The 26,788-nt window shown below is 43.5% G+C and overlaps 1 protein-coding gene across 2 annotated transcripts in view; it reads right to left on the bottom strand.

The window, feature by feature from the left end:
- Positions 1-20,085, bottom strand: part of CCDC180 (coiled-coil domain containing 180) — a 77,640-nt gene extending 57,555 nt beyond the window's left edge. For both annotated transcript variants that reach the window (XM_063432788.1, XM_063432789.1), the window contains exons 1-7: positions 20,060-20,085; positions 8,246-8,356; positions 6,534-6,724; positions 5,819-5,907; positions 2,999-3,108; positions 2,774-2,902; positions 1,504-1,614 (exon numbers count right to left, since the gene is read on the bottom strand). In XM_063432788.1, coding sequence (XP_063288858.1) covers positions 1,504-1,614; positions 2,774-2,902; positions 2,999-3,108; positions 5,819-5,907; positions 6,534-6,724; positions 8,246-8,323 — 708 coding nt within the window. In that variant the 5' untranslated portion in view covers positions 8,324-8,356; positions 20,060-20,085. The remainder of the gene's footprint in view (positions 1-1,503; positions 1,615-2,773; positions 2,903-2,998; positions 3,109-5,818; positions 5,908-6,533; positions 6,725-8,245; positions 8,357-20,059) is intronic.
- Positions 20,086-26,788: the final 6,703 nt, after the last annotated feature.

Genomic DNA, 26,788 nt, shown 5'->3' with positions numbered 1-26,788 from the left:
TACTGCTTTGGGCTTGTTTGAGGTATTAGAATCAACCAGTATTAAATAGACATGTGCACCAGTAAAATTTTCATTTCGTACGAATGATTTCATACTATATAAAAATGTAATTTGTCATATCTGAATTTCGTCCGCAAACCATTAGTTTTCAAACGAAATGCGTTAAAAATAAAATTGGTTTTCGTTTGGACGAAAACAGCACTGCGCACGCGCAAAATAAAAAAAACAGCAAGGAGGGAGCCGGCAGCGCTACCAGCTCCCTCCTTGTAATAAATAACTATTCCTACTCCCCCCCTCCACATTAAAACCTATGGGGGTCACTATGACCCCGATATTAATAAAAAGGAGGTTAAATCCTCCCTCATGCCCCATTTCGCCTAAACAGCAAGCGGCCAGTGGCTGCCTATTGTGTAAGCAGTTTTAGTCTGGGGTACAGAGGTCCAGAATAAAAGGATTCCACTTTATCACTTTATCAATAGTCTGGGCAGGTAGTGGAGATACACTACCTGCCCAGCACCCCCTCCCCCCAACAAAAAAAAATCTTCCTGCCCGGCACCTGGAATTGCATGCTCCGGGAGTAACGCAATATAAATTCCACATCCCTGTGGAGGGTTATTTTAAAGGTTTCAAAGTTACTGGTGCTATACGACATTTACTTATTCTGTGTTAGGAGATTTACTTGAAGTTTTGAATGTTTTATGTTATTCTCAATTTGAAGTATTTTTGTTTTCAGCAGCTTTTTCTTTGCTGCATTTAGAATTAATGAGTTATCTTTGTTTAGTAGATTAAGATTATCAGGATTGTGGGTTTAAAGATGTTTTTGTTTGGAATTTTCAAACCCCCCCCCCCCGAAAAATTAAATAAATATAACGTTTTTAACTACAAAACAACCAGAGCCTGTGAAATTCCTGCCGTTAACCTCCCATCTCTGTCTGACATCAAAGGGGGCCTTGTGCGACCCAATCACAGGCTCCTTGTAATAACTGGACCATTTACCATTTTACATTTCTCATTCCTTCAAGATAGGGTCTGTGATGGAAGCTGCTTAATTGGGTTTTTGGGCAGATGCAATCAAGAGAATTGGAAGATGGGATTCAGATTGTTTTAAGTTTTATTTGTATGTGTGTGATGATATGATATAATGATGTTCCTTCCTCGTCACTGTTTTTTATTATTTCTTCAAATACTGTAGCAAACGTTTGGTTTTGACAACCGGGCCAAGCAAAGAGCAAATAATGGAATTTATATATTTAACTTAGATTTGCAAAATAAAATAGAAAGGGCCTTGCCTAGGGTGGGGAGTCAGCTGTGGTAGATGTATAGCTACAAAATAATGATATATTTTTTTAAAAAAATTGGACAGTGTCCCTTTAAATAAACAATTTTGTTAAAAAATAATTTTATTTTTGTCATTTATAGAAATTGTTTCATACTACATTTATTGGGTATGATTTTACAGCCCAACCCCAACAGTAATCGGATCACAGTATGTACAATTCTTACACAATCTGCTCGTTTTTCTTCCAGATCGAGTAAGGTGTTCTCTAAATTTTTGATCCAAGATCTTCTAAGTGAAGATTCATCAGCCACTTGTTGCCACGTCTCATTTAGACTCTGGAAGAAAATGCATTGGATATGTTTGATGTATGTCAATTTGCAACCAAAAAAATGTCAGTATAATACAATAGTATCACTAATTGTACAAACGTGCTAATGCTTTATATGCTTAGACACATTCTTAAAAGTGGCCATTAAAAGGAAGGAATCTCTAAATGAAAACACACCCTCTGATATTAAAGGGATACTATAGTCACCCAGACCACTTCAGCTCAATGCAGTGGTCTGGGTGGCAGGTCCCTCAGGTTTTAACCCTTTGCATGTAAACATAACAGTTTCAAAGACACTGCTATGTTTACATTTTGGGTTAATCCAGCCTTTAGTGGCTGTCTTTCGCCTCCATCCTCCGTCTTTCGCCTCCATCGCGCAGAGCGTCCATAGGAAAGCATTAACGTCGGACGGGGGAGCTGACGTCGGACAGGGGAGAAGAGGTCACCAGCGTCGAGGGAGCCCGGCGCTGGATTGAGGTAAGTAACTGAAGGGGTTTTAACACCTTCAGCACCACGGGAGGGGGACCCTGAGGGTGGGGGCACCTATAGTGTCAGGAAAACTGCTTTGTTTTTCTGACACTATAGTGATCCGTTAAGAGGTTCACCAGAATGCCTTACTAAAACATATAACTAAAAGAGGGGTCAAAGGGCACCTGGACACCTGTGACAGTTTAGAGGTCCATCTTTATGCCCCAGTAGTATTTATTCATAATATGAACCGCAGGATACTTTTTTTAAGGTTTGTTACTATCAGACTATTGTTGATCCATCTGTTTTGGCGTTGCCCTGCCGTATCCAAACACCATGATTAAAGTTAACATAGCAACGAGTGTCTGCATACCATCCTAATAAAAAGAAAAGGGCTAGTAGGATGGTTTTGCTAGAAATAGCCAGAAAGTATCAATTGGGCAATACGTCTTCTGTGTGATTTGTGTATACTTGGTTGAGAATGGTATTCCAGCACTCTGAGATTCTCTCATGATCCTCCCTTTTAGTTGCATGCTACAACTATTGTTTTGATATTAGACAGTTAATTTATTGGAGAGAACTGGTGGCTAAGCCCACAAAAAGCTTATGGTTTTGCTATGAAGGAAATAAATCCCAATCAGCATGCAGCTATGCAAATAGCTATAACGACCACAGAAAAATGAAACACACATATGTACTTTTAACGTATAAGTTGTATACTTCTGATCCTCCTCTATCTGCTGAAAAAAGAGATCAACTTTTTTATCCGATTTCAGTACTTGTTCTTGGATCAACCGACCGGCTTCCAAAACAAGAGCCTCTGTTTTCTGAAAAAAGGCAGGAAAATTGTTAAAATTGTAAATTCTATTTCATTACAACATCATTTCTAACTCTTTGTCATTGCACTTTGTGCTTTGAATGACCTTGCTTATGTCAGCTAACTCCACATGTAAGTTGGACACTGCCGAGTTATGCCTTTCTTGTCTCTTAGCAACTATCCGTTGAATAATTCCACTCTCTGTCTTTTCAGCAACTGAAATAGAAAAGACAAAATATGTATTCGACATTTAAAACCATCATACTTCAATATTATAATACTTAAAGGGACCTTTCATGTACCATAACTGAGACAACATATTGTAGTGATGATGTTGCAATGTCTCAATGGGTACAGTACCTCTGGTTTTTGTTAAACTATTTTCAGAAAATTTGCCAAAAGACAAGGAAATCCCAGCACCCAAAGCGCACCCCTTCAGTACGGGATAACACATCAAGGAAGTTTCACTAGGAGCCTTGTTAACACAGCTCTTGTCCAAACAAAACTTGAAGGCTATACTTGACAGAACTTTATTCTAGATTATTATCATGTTACCACTAAACTGGCATGGCCTGAAAAGTTGTGCAACATCGTAACAGTATGCATTCATCATAATGTTCCAGCTAGTCTCATGAGTTGCTGATTGCCCAATTTTTAGTACACCTTTCCGATTTTGACACTTTGATTACATAGGTTGAAAAGAGTCCATCGTGTTCAACCAGTCTTACATCACCGTTTCTGCTGTTGATTCACAACAAATAAATCTCCTCTTAAAGGGATACTCTCTAGGCACTATAACCATTTCATCTCATTGAAGTTATTTTAGTGCCCTGTGGCTGCTTCCCTCCATTCAGTGAACTATTTTCAAATGATTTAAAACTGAATAAGTGTCCTTTTCCGCCCACTGCCAGGACGTCACTTAAGGTAAGGTAGAGACAGAGATAAAACTCTTCCTAAGCCATACCAATTCATATCAGCAATGGGCAGCTGTGATAGGCTAAGGGCAGTTAGCTTCTTCATTAGCCCAAGCAGCACAGAGGGGATGGGCTATCAGTTGCCGGGGACACTTGTTTAGCAATAAACCATTCACAATTTAAATTAAAAAAATATTTTTAAAAAATTATTTAACACTGAATGGAGGAAATATGTCAGGTGACTCCAGGCACTAGAACTACTTCGATGAGATGAAGTGGTTACAGTACCTAGAGTGTCCCTTTAAGAGTTTTTGGGTGAAGTAAAATGAAACAGTGGAATCAGCAGGGACAGGGCATAAGTCACACTATTTCACTATGCCTTGTTAAACATCAATAGTTGCACATTATATGTTTATGATTTTTATTTCTTTGCAGTTTGCACCTGAGAGACTGTAGGAGGACTTAGAGATGGCCAATACCACCTTGGGTTTTTTAAAGAGGGTATTGGCTATCACACCTCCTAATCTATTTTTATTATTACATTTTAAATTTGTTACTCCACTACATATTGTGTATTTTTTTTTTTAACCTAGTATTAAATCTCTTGGGTCATATCTTGACAGACTGCTTGAGAACTCTTGTGCTGCATGTAAGATTACCTGTTCCACCATCTTTTTCAGGAAACATATCACTAGATCATGCAGTACATGAATTCAGCTGCAAGCCAGTATGTAGAATGTATATGCATGAGGGAAGTGAATGAATTAAGGGCATACTAAAGTGTTAGGAATACAAACCTGACTCCCTCCTCCTTAGCCCTCCCTTCCCCTCCCCCCCCCCCCCCCCCGACAATAATTGGATAAAAACCCTTTCTTCACTTTCCTGATTCCAGCACCAATGTCCATCGATTCTGGGTCGGCACTCCACCTCCTACAAAGCCATCCATCGGGGGGGCCCTAATGCGCATGTGCACTTGAATCAATGCTTTCCTGTGGGGTTTTCACTGATGCTGGATGTCCTCATGCAGAGTTTGAGGACATCTTGAGTCAGTTAGACGACCAAAAGTCGGGTAAAATCCCGGAAGCGCCTCTTGTTGCTGTGTGGTTGATAGTCACTAGAGTTGTCTTAACCCTGCAATTCAAACATTGCAGTATCTGTAAAACTGCAATCTTTACATTGAAGGACTAAGGGCAATAGGAACACTGTGCAGGACTTTTTCAATGAACTGAAGTGGTCTGGGTGCTTAAAGTGTCCCTTTAATCAAATGTGCAGGTTTAAATAACATATGCACTTTTTATAAGGACTATAACTGCTTCATCTCATTTCATCTGTGGTTATAGTGTCTGGACTCCCCTTGACACTGTCCTTCCATTCAGCATTAAACCATTTAAAATGTTCTCTCTTGCTATTCGAGAGTCCCCAGCAGATATCAACTGGTATGGCTAGAAGAAGTGTGTAATCTCTGCCGTAGTTACTTATTCAGTGAGGGCTTGGATGCAGGGTGGCCAGTTTAACACTAAATGGAGGAATAGCACAAGGGAACTCCAGGCAGTATAACCAATTCAATGAGATGAAATTGTTACAGAGATTATAGTGTTAATTTAGCAAATTCATTCTACATTCTGCTGGCAGCATTGTTTATGCAGAACTGTCAGAAAGCCTGAAATATATATATATATATATATATATATATATATATATATATATATATGTCCACCATTTTTGACATTTATAATGTGTTAACATATTCCGCAGCTCTTTTACATTTTATAAAACAAAATATTAACAATTAATGAGACAATTACAAGATGTTACAGGAACAATAGGTCGATGAGGACCCTACTCGATAGAGCTTACAATCTATAATAATAAGGTATTTCTGGCTGCCTACCATGTGCCAAAATGTGGGTCTTAAACCAAAGGTGGTTATGGTTTTTCTCCCAAACCCTGACAATTAAATGAAACCTAATTTAATTAAAAAAATATATATTTGAAAAGATTACAATCATTACCAACAACATCGCAAAGACCTCTGACTTCACCGGCAGCAATCGCATCTTCACTCAATTGCGCTTCCTTGATAGAAGATGATTCTTTTTCTCTATGAAAAAAAATGTATTGTATAGGCAACAATTATTTAAATAAGAAAGTGATACAAAGCTATAAAAATGAATGTCCAACCTTGGTTGACTCACAGGATTGATTGGCATCTCAGAGATCCCAATCTCCATTTTAGTGGTTCTCATGTTTTTCTAAAAGAAGCATCAGATTTAGATTGGCCAGTGGCATGGCTCACAGAGAAACAGGAGTTTGCATTCAACGCTTTTCAATGAGAATGAATTTGATTGGACGATGTCCAGCAATAACAAGGAAGTTAGTGATGGGCAAAATAGGGCATGGGTTGGATTAGTTGTAGAAAGTTCTGCAGCTGAAATGCATCTTTTTATAGGATAGAAATAGAAAAAAAACTGCCTTTGTATATTGTAATGCATTAATATGCATTAAAAATAGAGAGTTTGTGGACAGTGTCCACAGAAGATCTACTTTAATGTGATTCTAGACACTCTCTCTAATCTAGAGGATCTTCCAAAATAACAATATAACCAATGGTACCTAAACTAGGATATTGACCTTATGGTTCAGTGGCTTGCCTCTCATATGTGTGCATTGATAAACTGCAACTCCAACAAACAAATACTGTACACATGACATAGTGCTGTACAGTACCTGATTAAAACAGGATTTTCAGTGCTGCAATCATAAGGCATACAGTCCACCCATGTGCGTTGTCGTTCAGACAGGAGCCCAGCTGTCTGTGTACGTCCCTCTCTGCTAGCAGATAACTTCCCACTGTCCAAGAAGGTCCCATGTTGCAGCACCCTACTACGTGTTTCGCCAAGAGATCGCACAAGCTGGACCTTCCAATCCAAGAAAATAATTAAATCTTTATATAGCCGGTACTCAATAAATTATATACATGATTACTTTTCCACATGTGTTTTGTCTGGGGCTTTCTAGAATGTTAGTGCTGGCAACATTTTCTGTTATTGGTCATTTCTGGATGTAAAGAAAACACACAAAAACAAATCATATTGGCAGATTCGAGAGAAATCCTGAAAGTGCACAAATCACCATAGAAAACAATGGAATGTTCCTGTCGATTGCTCTGGATTTAGACCTTAGCACCAGAAATGTCCTTTATAATGAACAGCCCTGTGTATCAAGATAAGTTATGGCATTTTCTTTCCTTAATTATAGTGGGCTGGGCAGCCTCTCATTCGATACCACAAGTACACTGAAAGCACCAACACAGCATTCCAGCATGCCATATATTTGTTCTATTTGTATATTTCTCAAGCTCCTTTTAAATATTTATTTCAAGCATCATCACTACTACAGCCCAGGTCTTATTTCCGCTAATTGGGACAAACCATTTTGCAACAGTTTTCCCTCTTACCTGGGTCCTCTTAGGGCGGGCTGTTCTCCAGTGGACAGTGAGGGACGGCTGACTTCTGCAGAACTGGAGAGGCCAGAAGTGGTTTCTGACAGCCATTTGTTGGTTTAGAGCTTCAGCTGAAAGCTCTTAGCCAATGAATGCAAGTCTGTGCATTGGAATATGCACAGAATGACATTAGCCAGCCCGGACCTCATGTTCCTGGCTGGCTAATGACGTCGTAATTACACTGCCAGAAGAGAAGTTATAGCAGCAAAAGGGGTTACCCTCCATATGTGCAGCACTTAAAAAAAACACTGCGCACACAGACTCTAGGCACTATGACAACTTCAAATCAATGAATGGGTCATGCTACTTGGAGTAACTCTTTAATTTAGTTACTTCAGGACTTACCACATAATTCAAAGGAGAGCTTTTCATCCAGAAATTCACTGACCAAATTTAAGGAATTCACTAAGAAATTGCAATTGCTATGTCAAAATTGATTACATTTTCCAAGCCAGCTAAGGCTTTCAGCTCTGCCATTTGTGCTCTTGGATCACTGGGATATTTCATTATCATTTGTGTGCCATGTCAAAGGAGAGTTTTGTTCTTTTCTTATAGCCTATAGAAAGGTAATTAGGATTTTGAAAAGAAAAAAATGAGTCTGCTATGTTCCCATCTTTTACATTTTGCCTTAATTATTCAATTCCTTAGTGAATTCCCAAGATTTCACAGTTTAATGGATAATCCTAATAGAGTCTTGTGTGGACAATGCTATTTGTTTTAACTTCCACCGCATAGTACTTATTAAAGACATATATACACATATATATTCTCATGGTCATTATTATGAGCATAGCAAGTAAATGCAGTCTAGTGATTCTACAAGCCATTTTTTTACATCACAATACACAAAATGTATTGTATGGTATAGTTTATTGTATAGTTTATTTTTCTTGACTAGATTGTCCTGGATTGCCACGATATGATATTTTAGTTGTACCTCTGCGTCGAAGATCTGCCTGTAAACTTTCCCGCTTGGAACCACGTGTATCTCTCCGACTAGTGCCATAGTAGACATGGATTTACATTGAAATTTATTAACCAGCTTTATCTGAAAAAAATAAATATACATATTTACATTAATGGAAACAACTTGAGAGATGTGTGCTTTGTGGCATGTTACCTTATTCTGCAGGAAGGTGACATTAAAAGATGGGAATACTGTGGCCATGAAGGGGTGCAAATGGTCAGCAGCATTGCGTGGGTCGGCTGTGGCATTACATCAGGGGTGGGGAACCTTCAGCTCTCCAGATATTATGGACTTCATCTCTCTTTGCTAGCATTATGGCTCTAAGAGCATTATGGGAGATGTAGTCCATAACATCTGGAGGGCCAAAGGTTCCCCACCCCTGCATTACATGATAAAATTAGGTGTTAAAGGGACTGTTTTCCAAGAATATGTTCTCCACCCCAAACTAAAGAATTTGTTTTGTTCCTAATCTAATCTCATCAGAATTTGGCAACGGAAATCAAAACAAATTATTTAAAATCAATTCATTGTCATAAGGATAACAAATTAGGGACTAATCTACTAAGCAACCGAAAGAGCAAAAATTAAGAAAAGGGCTTATTTTTTCTTGATTTTCTTGATTTTGGTCTTTTAGTCGTTTAGTAGAGGGATCCTTAATTTGGTGCCCTTATGTGCTATTGCCATAATTAAGGATACCACATTGTGGAGCTATCTACTAAACACAGCAGGTCCCCTGATTTGGTACACTGATGAGGCCTTGCCTTTATTAAGGATTCCAAATTAGGGCACTGTCTAGCAGTTAACTCTTATTTGGTATCCTTAAATATGGCAATCCAACTTAAAAATACTAAATTAGGGAGCAATGTAGAAAAAAGTTAATCCAAAACTATTAAATTAAGTCCTTCATTTATTTAGACTGCCCTCTGAGAAAGATACCCGATTGTGCCTCAACATTGAGGGATTCTTTGTGGCTTGTGTGTCACTTTGGTAGGATATTGGTTTGAAATGTTTATGCTGAACTTTGTTTAGCCTTATCACTTATTTCGTCTGTTTGCTTTTATGGAAACTGTAAGGAAACCACGTTTAACCAAATCGAGTTCGGTAGTTTCCTCCCGGACGGTCAGAGCCTAAGGTAGCGAGAGTCCGGTTCGGTAGTTACAGGGACGAAGTCCATACGGAATATAACAGCTGCATAAGATAATTCCCTCGTTACAGCATACGAATTCCAAATAACAGTCAGAGTCCAGGTTCAGGATACAAGCAGAACTAACGTTTATTCACACACATGGCTTTTTATGCAGGTCCCCATGCAAGGGGACATCCCACAGGGAGGAGTAACATTTATCCAATCCCGAACAGTAAAAATATAAAACACACCCAATACAAACAGGCAGTTCCCTCCCCTAGTCCTGGAGATAATCAGGTCTGATATAGTAACAACCTAATTATCTCCAGGCTGAAAATTCACTATTTTCCCCAATTTCTGGAACACCCCTTTATACCTGGGGTATCCCCACAAATACTATATCCCCTGATAGCCCCGATCCGGGTGACCAACATATCCAAATTTCACCCGGATCGGTTCAGGGGTTCGCAAAAAGTATGGAAGTCCTTTGTGACCGGTCCACTGGGGCCGGACTGCCCAAAATAGTTCCAGAGGTTCGTGTGGTTTTGCCGGTCACTTCAGAAAAAGGGAAGAAATGCATAAAAGTACCGAATGAATTCCCCTGGCTCCTAGCAGCGATTGTTCCCCTCATTCGTGTGCATCTTTGTACCGAATAGCGCTCTCCTAGCTAATCGGTATCACTAGTTCCAGCGTTCGCATGATGGAGACCGGTGTTTGGGAAGTCGAGTGTCCGATTTTAGTTCCAGACACTCGACGACCAAGTCCCGCTGCCTTTGTTTGGCGAAAAAAAAGATGGCCGCGGTTTTCTCTGCCACGTGGCGTTCGACAGTACGAACGCTGACCGCACACATAGAGGGTGAAAGTGATGCCGGCTTTGAAGTTAAGTGAGCCAGGGGGGGTCTCTGTTCGGCAGACCCATCTGCCGAATGAAAAGTACACAAAAAGCAAGAACTATGCAACAACATATCGAATAATATAGTCATTTCTTCACACTGCTCCCCTATAAGTCCATAGGTCGGCATACCCGCCTAGACCCTGTCGGGTTGGCTTGGGGATGTCCGAGAAAAGTAGCGGTTTAGGAGTCCAGTTCGGTCTGGCGTGACAGGCCATCCGCATTACCATTTTGCTTTCCGGGCCGGTACTGCATAGTAAAATTATAAGGTTGAAGGGCTAGGCTCCACCGTAATAGCCTGGGATTGTCTCCAGCTACCCGGTTAAGCCATACCAGGGGGTTGTGGTCCGTCATAAGGGTAAATGCCCGCCCATACAAATAGGGCTGTAGCTTCTTGAGTGCCCACACGAGGGCCAAGCATTCTTTTTCTACGGTGGCATAGCTGACTTCTCGGGGTAACAGTTTACGGCTGAGGTATGCCACCGGGTGTTCCATGCCGTCTGTGCCCACTTGGCTTAGCACGGCTCCCAGTCCGAACATGGAGGCATCTGTGTGTACAAGAAATTGTTTAGTGTAGTCGGGTGCTGCCAACACAGGAGCCTCACTCAATGCCGCTTTAAGCTTCTGGAAAGCGTCCGTGCACTCTGGGGTCCAGGAAACCTGTTTGGGAAGGGCCTTTTTGGTAAGGTCGGTGAGGGGTTTGGCCAGGGCGCTGTACTCTGGGACAAACTTTCTATAATAACCGGCCGTCCCTAAGAAGGCTAGTACCTGGGTTTTGGTCCGAGGTTGGGGCCAGTTCGCTATGGCCTCTACCTTAGCTGGTTCTGGACGCTGTCTACCGGAGCCCACCCGGTGGCCGAGATACTGTACCTCGGCCAGTCCTACGTGACATTTGTCGGGTTTTAACGTGAGCCCTGCGAGGTGGATTCGTTGGAGTACCCTGGACACATGGCCCAGATGGTCTCCCCATGTGCGGCTGTAGACTGCAATATCGTCTAGATACGCGCATGCGAAGTCCTGAAACCCCTCCAGGAGCCTATCGGCCATCCTCTGAAAGGTAGCCGGGGCATTCTTCATCCCAAAGGGCATAACCTTGAATTGGTATAGCCCGAAAGGGGTGACGAATGCCGACTTGGGGATGGCCGCAGGCTCCAAGGGGATCTGCCAATAACCTTTGCACAGGTCCAGGGTAGTCAAGTAGTTCCCCCCCGCCATACGGTCTAAGAGCTCATCTATTCTGGGTATGGGGTAGGCGTCTGTTATGGTACGATCGTTAAGCCTCCGATAGTCTACACAGAAGCGCGTGGTACCGTCGCGCTTCGGCACTAGTACTACCGGGGAGGCCCAAGGACTTTGCGAGGGTTCTATTACCCCTAACTGTAACATATCCCTTAACTCGGTGAGCATATTCTCACGCACTGCTTCCGGGATCCGATATGGTTGTTGCTGCAGTGGCGTCTCTCCCTGGGTTTCCACGCGGTGTACCGCAGCGGAGGTATAGCCTGGGGTGGCTGAAAACATCTCTTGGTATCTCTGCAGCAGTTGCGTGGCCTCACCTTTCTCCAGGGGGTTTAAATTTTGACCCAAGCTTACTTGGTCAATAGTGCAGGGAGCGGTGTCTAGTAAATCGGGGAGGGGTAGTCCCTCGCTATCTTCTGTGGCGGGCGCACACACGGCGCCCACATCCTCTGTTCTCTCAAAGTATGGTTTGAGCATATTCACATGGAAGGCTTTGGTCAGCCTTTCATCTGAGCATTTGCTCACGATGTAGGTGGTCTCGCTAACCCGTTCTACTACCTTAAATGGTCCCTGCCATGCGGCTTGTAGCTTATCCTTTTTAACTGGCCTCAAAGCTAACACCTTCTGCCCTAATTCTAGTACTCTATCTTGGGCTCCCCTATCGTACCATTTCCTCTGGTCCTCCTGGGCCGTCTGCAGGTTCTCCCGAACCGATGCAGTGAGCGCCCGCAGACGGTCCCGGAACTCCAGAACATACTGGACGATAGGGACTCCCCCCTCGTCTGTATTGCCCTCCCAGTGTTCCCGTACGAGCTCCAGTGGGCCCCGAACTTTTCTCCCGTACAGGAGTTCGAAGGGGGAAAACCCAGTGGAGGCCTGGGGCACTTCACGGTAGGCAAACAGAAGGTGGGGGAGGAATTTTTCCCAGTTCTTGTGGGACTCCGTAAAGGTTTTTAGCATCTGTTTTAGAGTGCCATTGAAACGTTCACAGAGCCCGTTAGTCTGGGGATGGTACGGGGCGCTGAACAGGGGTTTCACCCCACAGCTCTGCCACAATTGTTGTGTCAGGGTAGCCGTGAACTGAGTTCCCCGATCGGATAGGATCTCTTGTGGGAAACCTACTCGGGTGAAAATCTGAATAAGGGCTTCGGCCACGGTCTCTGCCTCTATATTGGTGAGGGCGACTGCCTCTGGGTATCTAGTGGCGTAGTCGACCACGGTTAGTATGAACTTTTTGCCCGACTGGCTGGGTCGGCTGAGGGGTCCTATTAAATCTACCGCTACTCGGTGAAAGGGCTGCTCTATAATGGGCAATGGGTGAAGTTTGGCCTTCCGAAGGTCTCCCCTTTTTCCCACCCTTTGGCAGACGTCGCACGTCCTGCAGTAATACTTGAGGTCCTGGGTGACCCTGGGCCAGAAGAAGGTTTGGGTTAACCTGTCTCTTGTCTTTTTAACCCCCAAATGTCCTGCTAGGGGAATGTCATGACTGAGTTTTAGCAATTCAGCCCGGAATTTACGGGGTACAATTAACTGTCTTTTGATGACCTGGGTGGCCCCCTGTCCCACCCCCTCGGTCACTCTATACAGCAACCCCTTATACCACTCAAACTTTTCGTGTGGGTTGTTCCCTGGGGTAACGGCCGCTGCCTTCCTATAACCCTCTAATGTGGGATCGGTACGCTGCTCTTGTTCAAACCCCTGGGGGGTATCCCAGAAAGGACAGGGAGGTAAGGGGGGTATTTCGACTCTTACCTGGTTTTCCTCAGAGTGCAGCGGAGCTTCCAGTCTGGCTTGAGCTCGGGTGGTAACTGGGTATGCCTCGGCAGGGGGGTCTCGGGCCAGTTGGGAGGTCAAGCATCCTACATCATTTCCCAACAAAACCTCGGCGGGTAGTTCTTGCATAATCCCCACCTCCAGCTGTTTGGACCCGGAACCCCAATCAACAAGGATATTAGCGGTGGGCAGTTTGTGGATAGCGCCCCCAGCCACCCTCACAGCGACTGTGCGTCCGGTGCGAGCTTGCGCTCTGATCGTGTGAGGTTGCACCACAGTCAAAGTAGCCCCAGAGTCTCTCAGAGCCCGGGCCCCCACGCCATCTACGGTAATCCATTGGCGGTGGTGGTCCCGGTTGTCACCCCCAGCTTGAACTGGGTTGACCTCGTGTAACACACTCCACTGTTCTTCTTGGTTAGGAACACCGGTTGTGCCTTCCTGTTGCACACAATGAGCAGCTGCCCTGGGTTGTTGTGGGGGTTGTCTTTCCCAGCTTCCCCGGTTTAAGCGAGGGCACTGATTCTTATAATGCCCTGGTTGTTTGCAATAATGACACACTGCAGGGGGACGTGGTGTGTTTGCTGGGTTCGGTGAAGGGTTACTCATGGAGGGTCTAGGAGGGGTAGGGGTTGTTGGAGCCTGGTAGTTAGGCTTAAAAGGTGGTCTGCTCACCCCTTGCTCCTTCCTCCTATTATCCTGATACTCATCCGCTAACCTGGCGGCTTCCTCCACAGTTTTTGGTTTTCTATCTTTAACCCAGTCTTTTATGTCCTCTGCAGAGTGATTAAAAAATTGCTCCAGTAACATAAGTTGCAAAGCATCCTCCAGGGTGGTTGCTTGGCAGCCCTTCATCCAATTGCGGGCCGCCCGTTGTAGCCGAAATGCCCATTCCGTATGGGAATCTCTCCCAGTCTTTCTCAGATCTCTAAACTTTTTCCGGTATGCCTCCGGAGTTACAGCATATCTGGCCAACAAAATGTCTTTTATTTTTTCATAATTATGTATGTCCCCCTCAGGTACTGCTCGCAGCGCCTCGGCTGCTCTACCTGACAATTTACTGCTAATGACTGCAGCCCATTTCGTGGAGTCTAATCCCTCCAGTGCACATTGGCGTTCAAAGTCTTGCAAGTAACTGTCAATTTCCATCTCATTGTCATTAAAAGATTTAAAGGCTGCATAGTTTACCTTCTTTGGTATTTCCCCAGTACTTCCCGGGGAGTGTAGTAAATCCCCCTGTGACGGTCTGTCCCGGTCCTCTCGCTCTTTTTGCGATTGTCTAGCTTGTGCCATGACCTGCAGGACCGCCTCTGTAGCTGGGTTGGGTCCCAACAGACTGAGCATCCATCGGATGTCCTTTTGCATCACGTTTTCTTCCTCTTGATCCATTTCTGTGTTGCTGGTATTATCGCTCTGTATTAATTCTGCAATTAACGTGGCTTTTGTCTTGTTACTTGCCACTCTGCCTCGAGCTTCCAGTAAATCCTTTAGTGTGGTTCTTTTAAGTAGCTGGTACTGCTGAGCCATTCATTCCCTTGCTTGGTTTGCAATGTCCATTCGGGATTCGAATCCCTCCGCTTGCCACCAGTTGTAAGGAAACCACGTTTAACCAAATCGAGTTCGGTAGTTTCCTCCCGGACGGTCAGAGCCTAAGGTAGCGAGAGTCCGGTTCGGTAGTTACAGGGACGAAGTCCATACGGAATATAACAGCTGCATAAGATAATTCCCTCGTTACAGCATACGAATTCCAAATAACAGTCAGAGTCCAGGTTCAGGATACAAGCAGAACTAACGTTTATTCACACACATGGCTTTTTATGCAGGTCCCCATGCAAGGGGACATCCCACAGGGAGGAGTAACATTTATCCAATCCCGAACAGTAAAAATATAAAACACACCCAATACAAACAGGCAGTTCCCTCCCCTAGTCCTGGAGATAATCAGGTCTGATATAGTAACAACCTAATTATCTCCAGGCTGAAAATTCACTATTTTCCCCAATTTCTGGAACACCCCTTTATACCTGGGGTATCCCCACAAATACTATATCCCCTGATAGCCCCGATCCGGGTGACCAACATATCCAAATTTCACCCGGATCGGTTCAGGGGTTCGCAAAAAGTATGGAAGTCCTTTGTGACCGGTCCACTGGGGCCGGACTGCCCAAAATAGTTCCAGAGGTTCGTGTGGTTTTGCCGGTCACTTCAGAAAAAGGGAAGAAATGCATAAAAGTACCGAATGAATTCCCCTGGCTCCTAGCAGCGATTGTTCCCCTCATTCGTGTGCATCTTTGTACCGAATAGCGCTCTCCTAGCTAATCGGTATCACTAGTTCCAGCGTTCGCATGATGGAGACCGGTGTTTGGGAAGTCGAGTGTCCGATTTTAGTTCCAGACACTCGACGACCAAGTCCCGCTGCCTTTGTTTGGCGAAAAAAAAGATGGCCGCGGTTTTCTCTGCCACGTGGCGTTCGACAGTACGAACGCTGACCGCACACATAGAGGGTGAAAGTGATGCCGGCTTTGAAGTTAAGTGAGCCAGGGGGGGTCTCTGTTCGGCAGACCCATCTGCCGAATGAAAAGTACACAAAAAGCAAGAACTATGCAACAACATATCGAATAATATAGTCATTTCTTCACAGAAACATTTTTCTATTGCACAATAAAGTTTCTCTTAATAATATTAGTGGCGATGGTGTGCATCTTTTTGTTTGAACTGAATTAAATTAATTCAAGCTTACAGGATTTATAAATGCTGCAGGCAGTACTTTTCATAATCCACCCAAAATAAAAAAAATATAGGTGTGGAGGAACTGGAAGTTCCGGATCTGAGGCTGGCAAGCCGAGATGTTGAGTTCATAAAAAAGGTGAATGCAACTTCATATTATATTGCATATGAGAGAATGCAGTGTTCTAACTTCCCAACCTTAATTACGAAATGAATTGTAAAGAAAAAAACAAAACTACAAGACCTAGATGGACAGACATACACAAAGAGCAAGGAATACAGGATAGACAGACATACAAGGAGAAAAGAATACAGGATAGATAGACTGACAAACACAGAAAGCAAGGGATACAGGATAGACAGACAGACACAGAGAGCAAGGAATACTACTGTATATAGACAGACAGATAACATAGAACAAGGAATACAGAATAGACAGACAGATAACATAGAACAAGGAATACAGAATTTTACTATAATGCGAAGAAAACACAAGGGTACACCGTTTAGGAGATAGACCCTTTTGTGTGAGGAGTAACCCAAGAGTAAATAAATAAAATGTCACTTTAATTGAATTATTTAAAATATCAAAACACTTGTCATATAGAACATGGATGTCTATAATAGGATGAAGATCCTACCAAACAAATTATAAGTAAATAGATATTCCAATACATTATAGTGAATAAAATATATATATATATATATACATACATACATATATGACTGTGGTCAAAAAATATAATAAGTTCAACTAATAATTAAGTTTTGTTAAGGTAACAAGAAAAGGAATACGTATGGGTGAGTATAGGTATGTAATCACACCATACATAGCAATATGTAACAAAAACGTAGCAGTATGTACAAAGGCTACATTTGTAACAGATTGTATTAGCTGGGAGGGGAGAGATATAACATAGCAGGCTGTAAGAAAGGGGAGCTGGGAGCAAATCCTGCAGGTAATAAGATCCCCTACTCTGTTGTGCCTTCGAGGGCACCCCTTAAAAAATGCTTTCCCCCCCCTCCTCCTCTACTTGGACTGCCTGGTAGTCTATGTAAAGCAGAATAGATATAAGTGTCTACTGTGGTTAAAGGACCACTCTAGGCACCCAGACCACTTCAGCTTAATGAAGTGGTCTGGGTGCCAGGTCCAGCTAGGGTTAACCCATTTTTTTTTTATAAACATAGCAGTTTCAGAGAAACTGCTATGTTTATAAATGGGTTAATCCAGCCCTCAAAGCCTCTAGTGGCTGTCTCATTGACAGCCGCTAGTGCGCTTGCGTGATTCTCACTGTGAAAATCACAGTGAGAGCACGCAAGCGTCCATAGGAAAGCATTGATAATGCTTTCCTATGAGACCGGCTGAATGCGCGCACAGCTCTTGCGCTGGAGAAAGGTAAGTTTTAACCCCTTTCCTCTCCCCAGAGCCCGGCGGGAGGGGGACCCTGAGGGTGGGGGCACCCTCAGGGCACTATAGTGCCAGGAAAACGAGTATGTTTTCCTGGCACTATAGTGGTCCTTTAAGCAGCTGGAGAGGAAAACGATCAAAGCTTAGGTGATAGAATAAATAAAAAGAAAAAACAGAAAAATAAATAAAGGTGAAGATAAAATAAAAGATTGTTAATAGAGTATGGCTGGTAATGTCGGTAAAGGTCTTTGTTAATATCATCCCATATCTCTTAGACCAGCATTATACTCTGTGAACGTCCCAACGCGCGTTTCCCCTGGAAGAGCCGTAACGGCGAAATGCCGTCGCGACTTTCACTGAGTATGACGCTGGTCTAAGAGATATGGGACGATATTAACAAAGACCTTTACTGACATTACCAGCCATACTCTATTAACAATCTTTTATTTTATCTTCACCTTAATTTATTTTTCAGATTTTTATTTTTATTTATTCTATCACCTAAGCTTGTTTTCCCCTACAGCTTCTTATCCACAGTAGACACTTATATCTATTCTGCTTTATCAAGACCACCAGGAAGTCTATGTAGTGGAGGAGGGGGAGGGGGGGGGGGGCGAAGCATTTTTTAAGGGGTGCCCTCGAAGGCACAACATAGTAGGGAATCTTATTACCTGCAGGATTTGCTCCCAGCTGCCCTTTCTTACAGCCTGCTATGTTATATCTCTCCCCTCCCAGCCAATACAATCTGTTACAAATGTAGCCTTGTAGCCTTGTAGCCTTGTAGCTACATACGGTTACATTTTTGTTACATATTGTTACGTATGGTGTGATTACATACCTATACTCACCCATACGTATTCCTTTTCTTGTTACCTTAACAAAACTTAATTATTAGTTGAACTTATAATTTTTTTGACCATAGTCATATATATATTTTTTTTTTCTTCACTATAATTTATTGGAATATCTATTTATTTATAATTTGTTTTGTACGATTCTCATCCTATTATAGATATTAATGTTCTATATGACAAGTGTTTTGATATTTTAAATAATTAAATTAAAAGTGATGTTTTATTTATTTACTCTTGGGTTACTCCTCAAACAAAAGGGACTATCGCCTAAATGGTGTACCCTTGGGTTTTCTTCGCATTATAGTAAAATTCTACCTGGGGGTTAACCCCCCCTCCTCTATCAGAGTAACCTGACACTTTCTCTCTAGAAGGTTACTATCACAAGGTATACAGAATAGACAGATAGATAACTAGAGCAAGGAATAGAGGATAGACAGACACAGGGAGCAAGGAATACGAGATAGACAGACAGACACAGAGAGCAAGGAATACAGGACATACAGACACAGAGAGCAAGGAATACAGGATAGACAGACAGACACAGAGAGCAAGGAATACAGGATAGATAGACAGACACAGAGAGCAAGGAATATAGGACAGACAGACACAGAGAGCAAGGAATGCAGCAAAGGCAGACACAGAGAGCAAGGAAGTCAGGAAGGACAGATAGACACAGAGAGCAAGAAATACAAGATAGACAGACACATAGAGCAAGGAATACAGGATAGACAGACACATAGAGCAAGTAATACAGGACAGACAGACAGATACAGAGAGCAAGGAATACAGGATAAACAGATAGACACAGAGAGCAAGGAATACAGGATATACAGACAGACACAGAGAGCAAGGAATACAGGACAGACAGACAGAGAGCAAGGAATACAGGACAGACAGACATAGAGCAAGGAATACAGGATAGACAGACATACACAGAGAGCAAGGAATACAGGATAGATAGACAGACAGAGAGCAAGGAAGACAGGACAGACAGACACAGAGAGCAAGGAATACAGGATAGACCGACAGAGAGCAAGGAATACATGATAGACAGACACAGAGAGCAACGAATACAGGACAGACAGACAGAGAGAGCAAGGAATACGGGATAGACAGACAGAGCAAGGAATACAGGATAGACAGACAGACACAGAGAGCAAGGAATATGGGATAGACAGACAGAGCAAGGAATACAGGATAGACAGACAGACACAGAGAGCAAGGAATACAGGATAGACAGACATAGAGACCAAGGAATACAGGATAGACAGACACAGAGAGCAGGGAATACAGGATAGACAGACAGACAGACACAGAGAGCAAGGAATACAGGACAGACAGACACAGAGAGCAAGGAATACAGGACAGACAGACAGAGAGAGCAAGGAATAGGGATAGACAGACACAACGAGCAAGGAATACATGATAGACATACAGACACAGAGAGCAAGGAATACAGGACAGACAGACACAGGGAGCAAGGAATACAGTATAGACAGACACAACGAGCAAGGAATACATGATAGACAGACAGACACAGAGAGCAAGGAATACAGGACAGACAGACACAGAGAGCAATGAATACAGACTGATAAATAAATAGAGCAAGACAGCCAGCTAGACAGAGACTTATGACATTTTAATTTATTTTGCCGATGTGGATTCCGTGTGTGTCTGTACATACAGTGCTGTGAGTGCACTGTTTACATACTATTCACACAGTGTGGGTTAATAAAATGGTGTATATTAATATACCATCAGCTCTCACCCCAGTCCTCGCAGAGCATGCTGGGTAAGGACCATGCAGCCCAGGACACAGAACCGCTCAGTGCTTGGAACCCTTCACTGCTCTCGCTCTCTCTCTCTTCCTGCCAGGCGTCGGACCGTTCCCCTGGCAACCGCCGAGTCTCGCGAGACGGCGCGCGTCCATGGCAACAGCGCAAACACGGCGCGGCTCGCACGGCTAATGGCTGCCAGCTCCCACTACACCCAGCCAGCCACGGGGGGGGGGGGAGCCGTCCTCAGCAAAGGCTATTATGTATCGCCTCATTTATCGCCATTGCTCCAGTATTTGCAAAGCCTCGCTCTGCCCTCGCATCGGCTATGCACTAAAAGTGCGAATCTTGTGGGAAACCCACTGGGAATGGTACATCTCAGGCCTCAGTCACTGGGCTGGGCAATGACCCGGGCCTGCTGTGTTTAGTCTGAATTTAGGGGCTCAGGTATAAAGAAAAAAAAAAAAATAAAGACCCCTGTGTACAAATCTCTCTCTTTATTTTTCCCTGAGTGCTCTAGTTTTTCATAAAATATATCTGGGAAACTGGGGAATATCTGTCTTTGTATGTAGCAGTCAGATTGACAAAACTTGATTTTGTTCCAGTTGGCAATTTCATTTATCTCAAACAGGGGACATACTAAAAGGGCATAGTTAGACTCGGGCCGGGGTTAAATGAAAACTATAGCGTAAGGAATACAAACTTATTTCTGACACCATAGTTGTGAAAACATAGTTTAGGTGGCCAACCCCGTTGTCAGAAGAGTAAAAGGTTTTTTTTTTTTTTTACTCCCCTTATTTCCAGCGCCGCAACGGTCTCCTCGCAGCTGCCTCTGCCCCGCTCCCCCTTCTTGGCTGAGATCATCAAATGATTATCTCAGCCAATCCACCGCTTTCCCATAGTAAAGAGGCTACTACACATGCGCAGCAAAACGCCACACAGCACCAATCAGCACCTCTTTATAGAGATACATTGAATCGATGCATCTCTATGGGGAGCGTTAAACTCTGAACGTGTGCAACAAGGTACTTCTACTGGACGTCTGATTGTCTTCCACGAGAGGTGTTCCTAGGCAGCTATGTAAACATTGCCTTTTCTATAAAAAGGCAGTCTTTACATTAAAAAGCCTGCAGGGACAGGCTGTAGACCAAGCATGCCAAACTCAAAGTGTGGCACGGGCCACATAAACAAGGTTTAAGTTTATTTGGGCCCCGCACACACACACACACACACACACATACTGACAGACAGACACACACACACCCATACTGACAGACACACACACATACTTGCTGACAGACACACACACATACTTGCTGACAGACAAACTCACTGACAGACACACACACACTCACTGACCTCAGACAGACAGACACACATACTTGCTGACAGACACACACTCACTGACAGACAGACACACACTTGCTGACAGACACACATACTCACTGACAGACACACACACATACTTGCTGACAGACACACACACACATACTTGCTGACAGACAAACTCACTGACAGACACACACACACTCACTGACCTCAGATAGACAGACACACATACTTGCTGACAGACACACACTCACTGACAGACAGACACACACTTGCTGACAGACACACACACACATACTTGCTGACAGACACACACACACTGATACACACAGACACACATACTTGCTGACAGACACACACATACTTGGTGACAGACACACACACACTGACACACACATACTTTTCATTATTGCTCCTTACCTTACGGAGCCGATGTGGGGCATCTCCCTGGGGTCCTTCCTGCTCCTCACTGCACCCGCTCACGGTTTAGTAATGCCGGGTGCCGGAATATGACGTCATATTCCGGTGCCCGGCTTCACTTCAGTCAGCATGTGCGAGGGAGCAGTGAGGAGCTGGAAGGCTGAGCAAACTCGTAGCCCTCCTCCCGGCCGGGTAAATGTTGTAGAACTACAACTTCCCAGATGCTTTGCGTGTCTTCAGAATGACAAAGCATCATGGAAGCTGTAGTTTTAAAACATCTGGCGATCTACCTTTTGTGCACGCCTGCTGTAGACACTAGAACAACTGCATTAAACTGTAGTTGTTCTGGTGATTATAGTGTAACTTTATTATTTGTTGTTTGTTTGTCTCCAAACCTGCTCCATGCCCGCGACAGAGTGCAGGTCACTGACCATGGATATTTTTTAACTATTTTAACTGTGTCTATGGCCCCATTCATTTTAGTAAAAAGAGAAAGAGAATGCACACCAGAAATCACAATGAATAATCAACCAGGTTTAATAAAACCAATATCAGGTTGAACTACAATGCAAAGTGATACAAAAATAGGCATAAAACATAAGCAATAAACAATAATAATATACCAAAATTCTCACAAGCCTAACTGGGCAGAAACAGGAATCAAAAATAACCCCCCAATGTTTCGGCACCTCCTGGTTGCCTTTATCAAGAGCGTTTATATCCACACACCACTAGTCTCCTTAAATAGCACTTTCACATCTGATGGCCATCAGTATGATAGGGAAGCCAAAAACCGGAAGTGACAAAGCCACCTCCCCCTTTTTTTGGCATCACCACATATATACAACATACTCCTTAACTCATAACAGTCACCATTACTCACACTTGTCAGCATGAATCTAAATATTAATAGCAATCTATTACATGACCTATCAGAAGGTACCAGCTAGTCTCTAGCGACACACTGCGATCAAAATTATCCGGCTTGGCAAAACAAGTTAGCTGTCACGCGCATGCACAATGAAATGAAGTCCGAGTCGCCATCTTTGTTACTGCAAAAGAGTGTCTTAACGAACCCGCGCACGCGCAATGATGTATAACGGCACCTGATCGTAGTGCGCATGCGCGAACGGATGCAATATCGCCATTTTACTCAATGGCTAGAAACTATACAAAAAATGGACATGAAAGGGACATAACCTCATTCAAAGCAGCATGACTATAAGGGATAGCATAAACACACACCCTATCTTAAATCCATGTTGTATATAGCAAAACTAAAATGGAAAAAGGAAAATAGAAAGAAGAAAGAAAGACAGACAGTGGTGCTATATTGTAGGGTTAATCAATATACCCAATTATTAATATTATTGGTAATACCACACCTACACCAATATCTAAAAGAAACACACCAAAAATAGTGCAAAAGTCCTTATAAGTGTATCAAGTGTTTATTAATTATTCCAAATGTGTGTTTAGACAGGATAACAGATCATTCACACATTTTCTAAAAAAGGAGAAAAAAATTGGAGAATAAAATGTAATTCTCCGTTGAATCAATGTCATATATTATTACAAAGCAACATGAACAAAGTATGCGATTACATCTGCCTAATATCCTTAACTATATATACACTATATCTCAGATGCTATGAGAATAAATACGCTACATCTCATATCATCTGAGATATAGTGTATATATAGTTAAGGCTATTAGGCAGATGTAATTGCATACTTTGTTCATGTTGCTTTGTAATAATATATTAAGCTACGGCGGTTGTGGAGTCTGCGGTGGTTGTTGTGTCTAGTGCGGTGCTTGTGGTCCTCGGCGCAGGCTAGAAAGCGTCCATCAATGGAAGGTACTCGGTCGGAGTACGGGGAGTTCCGTTACAGTGTTTTCACTAAAAAGTGAACTGAGGGGAATTGGTAAGGAAGTTAAAATGTCAAAGGCCCTCCGAGCTTGTATTTCTGCTGTGTTCATTCCTGTCTTCATACCTGAGAGAAAACATTGCTGTCTGCTGAATTTAAACCATGTATGTACGTAGCGGGGAATGTGGTGCGACTAAGAGTAAGGAGACTACCCCAATTCTCCCCCCAATAATGACAAACAACGAATATTGGATGAAACAGGCCACAGCATTTATTAAACTTACAACTGTAGGACTCATCCGAACTTTATTCTTTTTCTTTAATTCAAATATAAATAAACATATAAAAATATATGTTGTACCTTGCACACAAGCTAACCTTTCTTAATCAGTCAAAACCGGGTGCATTACCAGGGCCAAATGTCCATAAATCCAAAATAGATGGCTGCACTCACGGAATATTCGTTAAAATATAGCTTTTATTCCATATCCATAAAATCAACGTTTCAGTCCCTCTTGTGGACTTTCATCAGGATTAAATAAACATATAAATATATACATATACATACCATAATTAACATATAAATTACACTTATTGCCCTACAGCCTCCAACTTAAATAACCGTCCTTGCCAACGAACTTAACCAGGTGCCTATGCACCAAAACTTTACCCACTGGTGTCTCGCCTTAAAAGTTTACCTTACAGAGCAGGGGAGGTTGAGACCCACCTTGTCCATCTCCTGACATTCCATCTGGTCCCCAACCCTGTTGGCAAGGACACGCTCCCCGCTAGCTGTGACGGAACAAAAACAGAAAATTAGGGTGGGTGGGAGGGAAGATGTTTGCTGGCCAGAATCCCAAAAGGCACTGAGGTAAGATGATCCCTGCCCCACTACAAACCCATAACCACTCCCCTAAACACATATAGCCAATTACTAGCACCATCCCCACACTCATACATGTGCCCTTGTCCGTTTAGCTGTGCTGACTCCCCAGGGCCTCAACAGTAGTTAAACTGGAAAAAGTCTTCAAGGTGGCTATGCTTCCAGTTTGCCTTCCTTGGCCTAAAATTTGAAGTTCACACTAAAATCATTTTGTCATCAGCAGTGACAACCCTGCCTCTTTTAAAGTACCCCTCCAGGGCAGCCCATGCGCAGCATGCCCAAATGTCACACTTGCTTGACGGGTGCCTTATCTGTTGTGTCCTCATAAATGGGACCCCCAGAGGACAAGAGAGATAGTGCTGAGAGAAAGTTTTGTGTGTTGTTTGTGTTGGTAGGCTGCCTGTTGTGTTTGTATACTGCTTGTAGTATTGTATGTCTGTGGGGACATTGCTTATGGTGTAGTATGTTTGTTTGTAGGGATGCTGATTGTGGTATTGCATGTTCGTGGGGGTGCTGCTTAAGCTGTTGCATATTTGTAGATAATGTGTGCGTGGCTGTGTGTGGCGGGCTGTTTGTGGTGTATTGTGTGAAGAGGGCTGTTTCTGATGTAATGTTTTACACACACACACACACACACACACACAGTTACAGGCAGATACACACACACAGTTACAGGCAGACAGTCACACATGCTCAGTTACAGGCAGACAATCACAGAGCCAAAGACACAGTTAAAGGCAGACAATTACAGGCACACACACAGTTACAGGCATACAGTCACATACACAGTCACAAGCAGACAGTCACACATACTCCATTACAAGCAGTCATACACACTCGGTTACAGGCATGCAGACACTTACACATGCTGATAGGCACACACACTCAGTTAAAGGCAGATAGTCACGCACAAATGCACAGGCACACACACAGGCAGACTGTCACAGGCAGGCAGACAGTCACACACACACACACAGAGGCAGTCACACAGAGAGACAGCCACACACACGCAGGCAGTCACATAGACAGACAGCCACACACACACACAGGCAGGCAGTCACACACACAGATAGGCAGGCAGACAGTCACACACACACACACACACACACACACACACACACAGGCAAACAGTCACAAATAGCCAGGCAGTCACACACACAGACATACCTCTTTCCATTATGGCTGGAAGGGGGAGTGGATGCAGTTCCTGTGCAGCAGTTAAATGGGGCTTTGGGTAGGTATTGGCTCTGCATCGTGATTAGCTTTGCCCTGCCGCTTGTTAAGCCCCGCCCCCTGCCACGATTTTTTTTTTCTTCTTATAGACCCGGGTGGGGAATAATTAATCCTCCACCCGGGTACCTGTTTTAGCTCCTCTGACACCAGCCATGTGCGAGCTGTGTCGACCACATGGTGCCCTCTGGTCCATGGCGCCCTCGGCCGCACAGCTCACACACCCCTAAGGCCAGCCCTGATAGGGGCTTGTAGTGTGGAGGTCTGTAGAGGGGGAAAATAAAGCTGTAATGGGAATATAGAAGCTATCGTGTAAAGGGGGATATGGGCAGTATTTTAGAGGGGGACAGAGGCTGTGGTGTAGATGGGATGGAGGATATACACTGTAGTGTTGGGGGGGTGTAGTGGAATAGAGATTGTGGTTTAGAGAAGAAAATAAGGGATGTAGTGTAGGTGCAGTAGGTGTGTTAGGCATTTTAAAATGATTATTTTTTTTAAATAGTTTATTTCCCTCTCCTTCTTGTTTACCTAGGGCCATTCCTGGTGGTCTCAGTGGGCTAAATCTTATCTACATCCCTGGCAGGTACAGACAACATGTACAGCAGCACTAAGGATGGCACTAGATAAAAATAAATAAATCAGAGCATTGCCATGGTAATCCACTGCAACCCTCTGATCCACTACAGGAAACTAAGCACAGACAAGCTCCCTAGGACCATATGGCAAGTACACTGGCAACAGAAACAGCCTGTCTCTCATGTCTGCAGGGCGTGCCCTCAGACCGGTGCCTGTTAGCAACTCCCCCCAACCCCCATTATGCCTGTGATGCACTATTAAAATCAATCCCACAGAAAGGCAAATAGCAGACTGGACAGGAGAACTGTCACGACCCCAGGCTCGCGGCTGCACGTAGTCGCACCGATCCACGCTGACTGGTTGGAGGAATTACCTGTTCAGCCAAGAGACGGGAGCCAACCCACTGGGGCATCTG

Source organism: Pelobates fuscus, chromosome 9, assembly GCF_036172605.1.
Source record: "Pelobates fuscus isolate aPelFus1 chromosome 9, aPelFus1.pri, whole genome shotgun sequence".
Lineage (NCBI taxonomy): Eukaryota > Metazoa > Chordata > Amphibia > Anura > Pelobatidae > Pelobates > Pelobates fuscus.
Note: the sequence above shows the minus strand (reverse complement) of the source record. Positions and strands in the feature narration are given on the sequence as shown.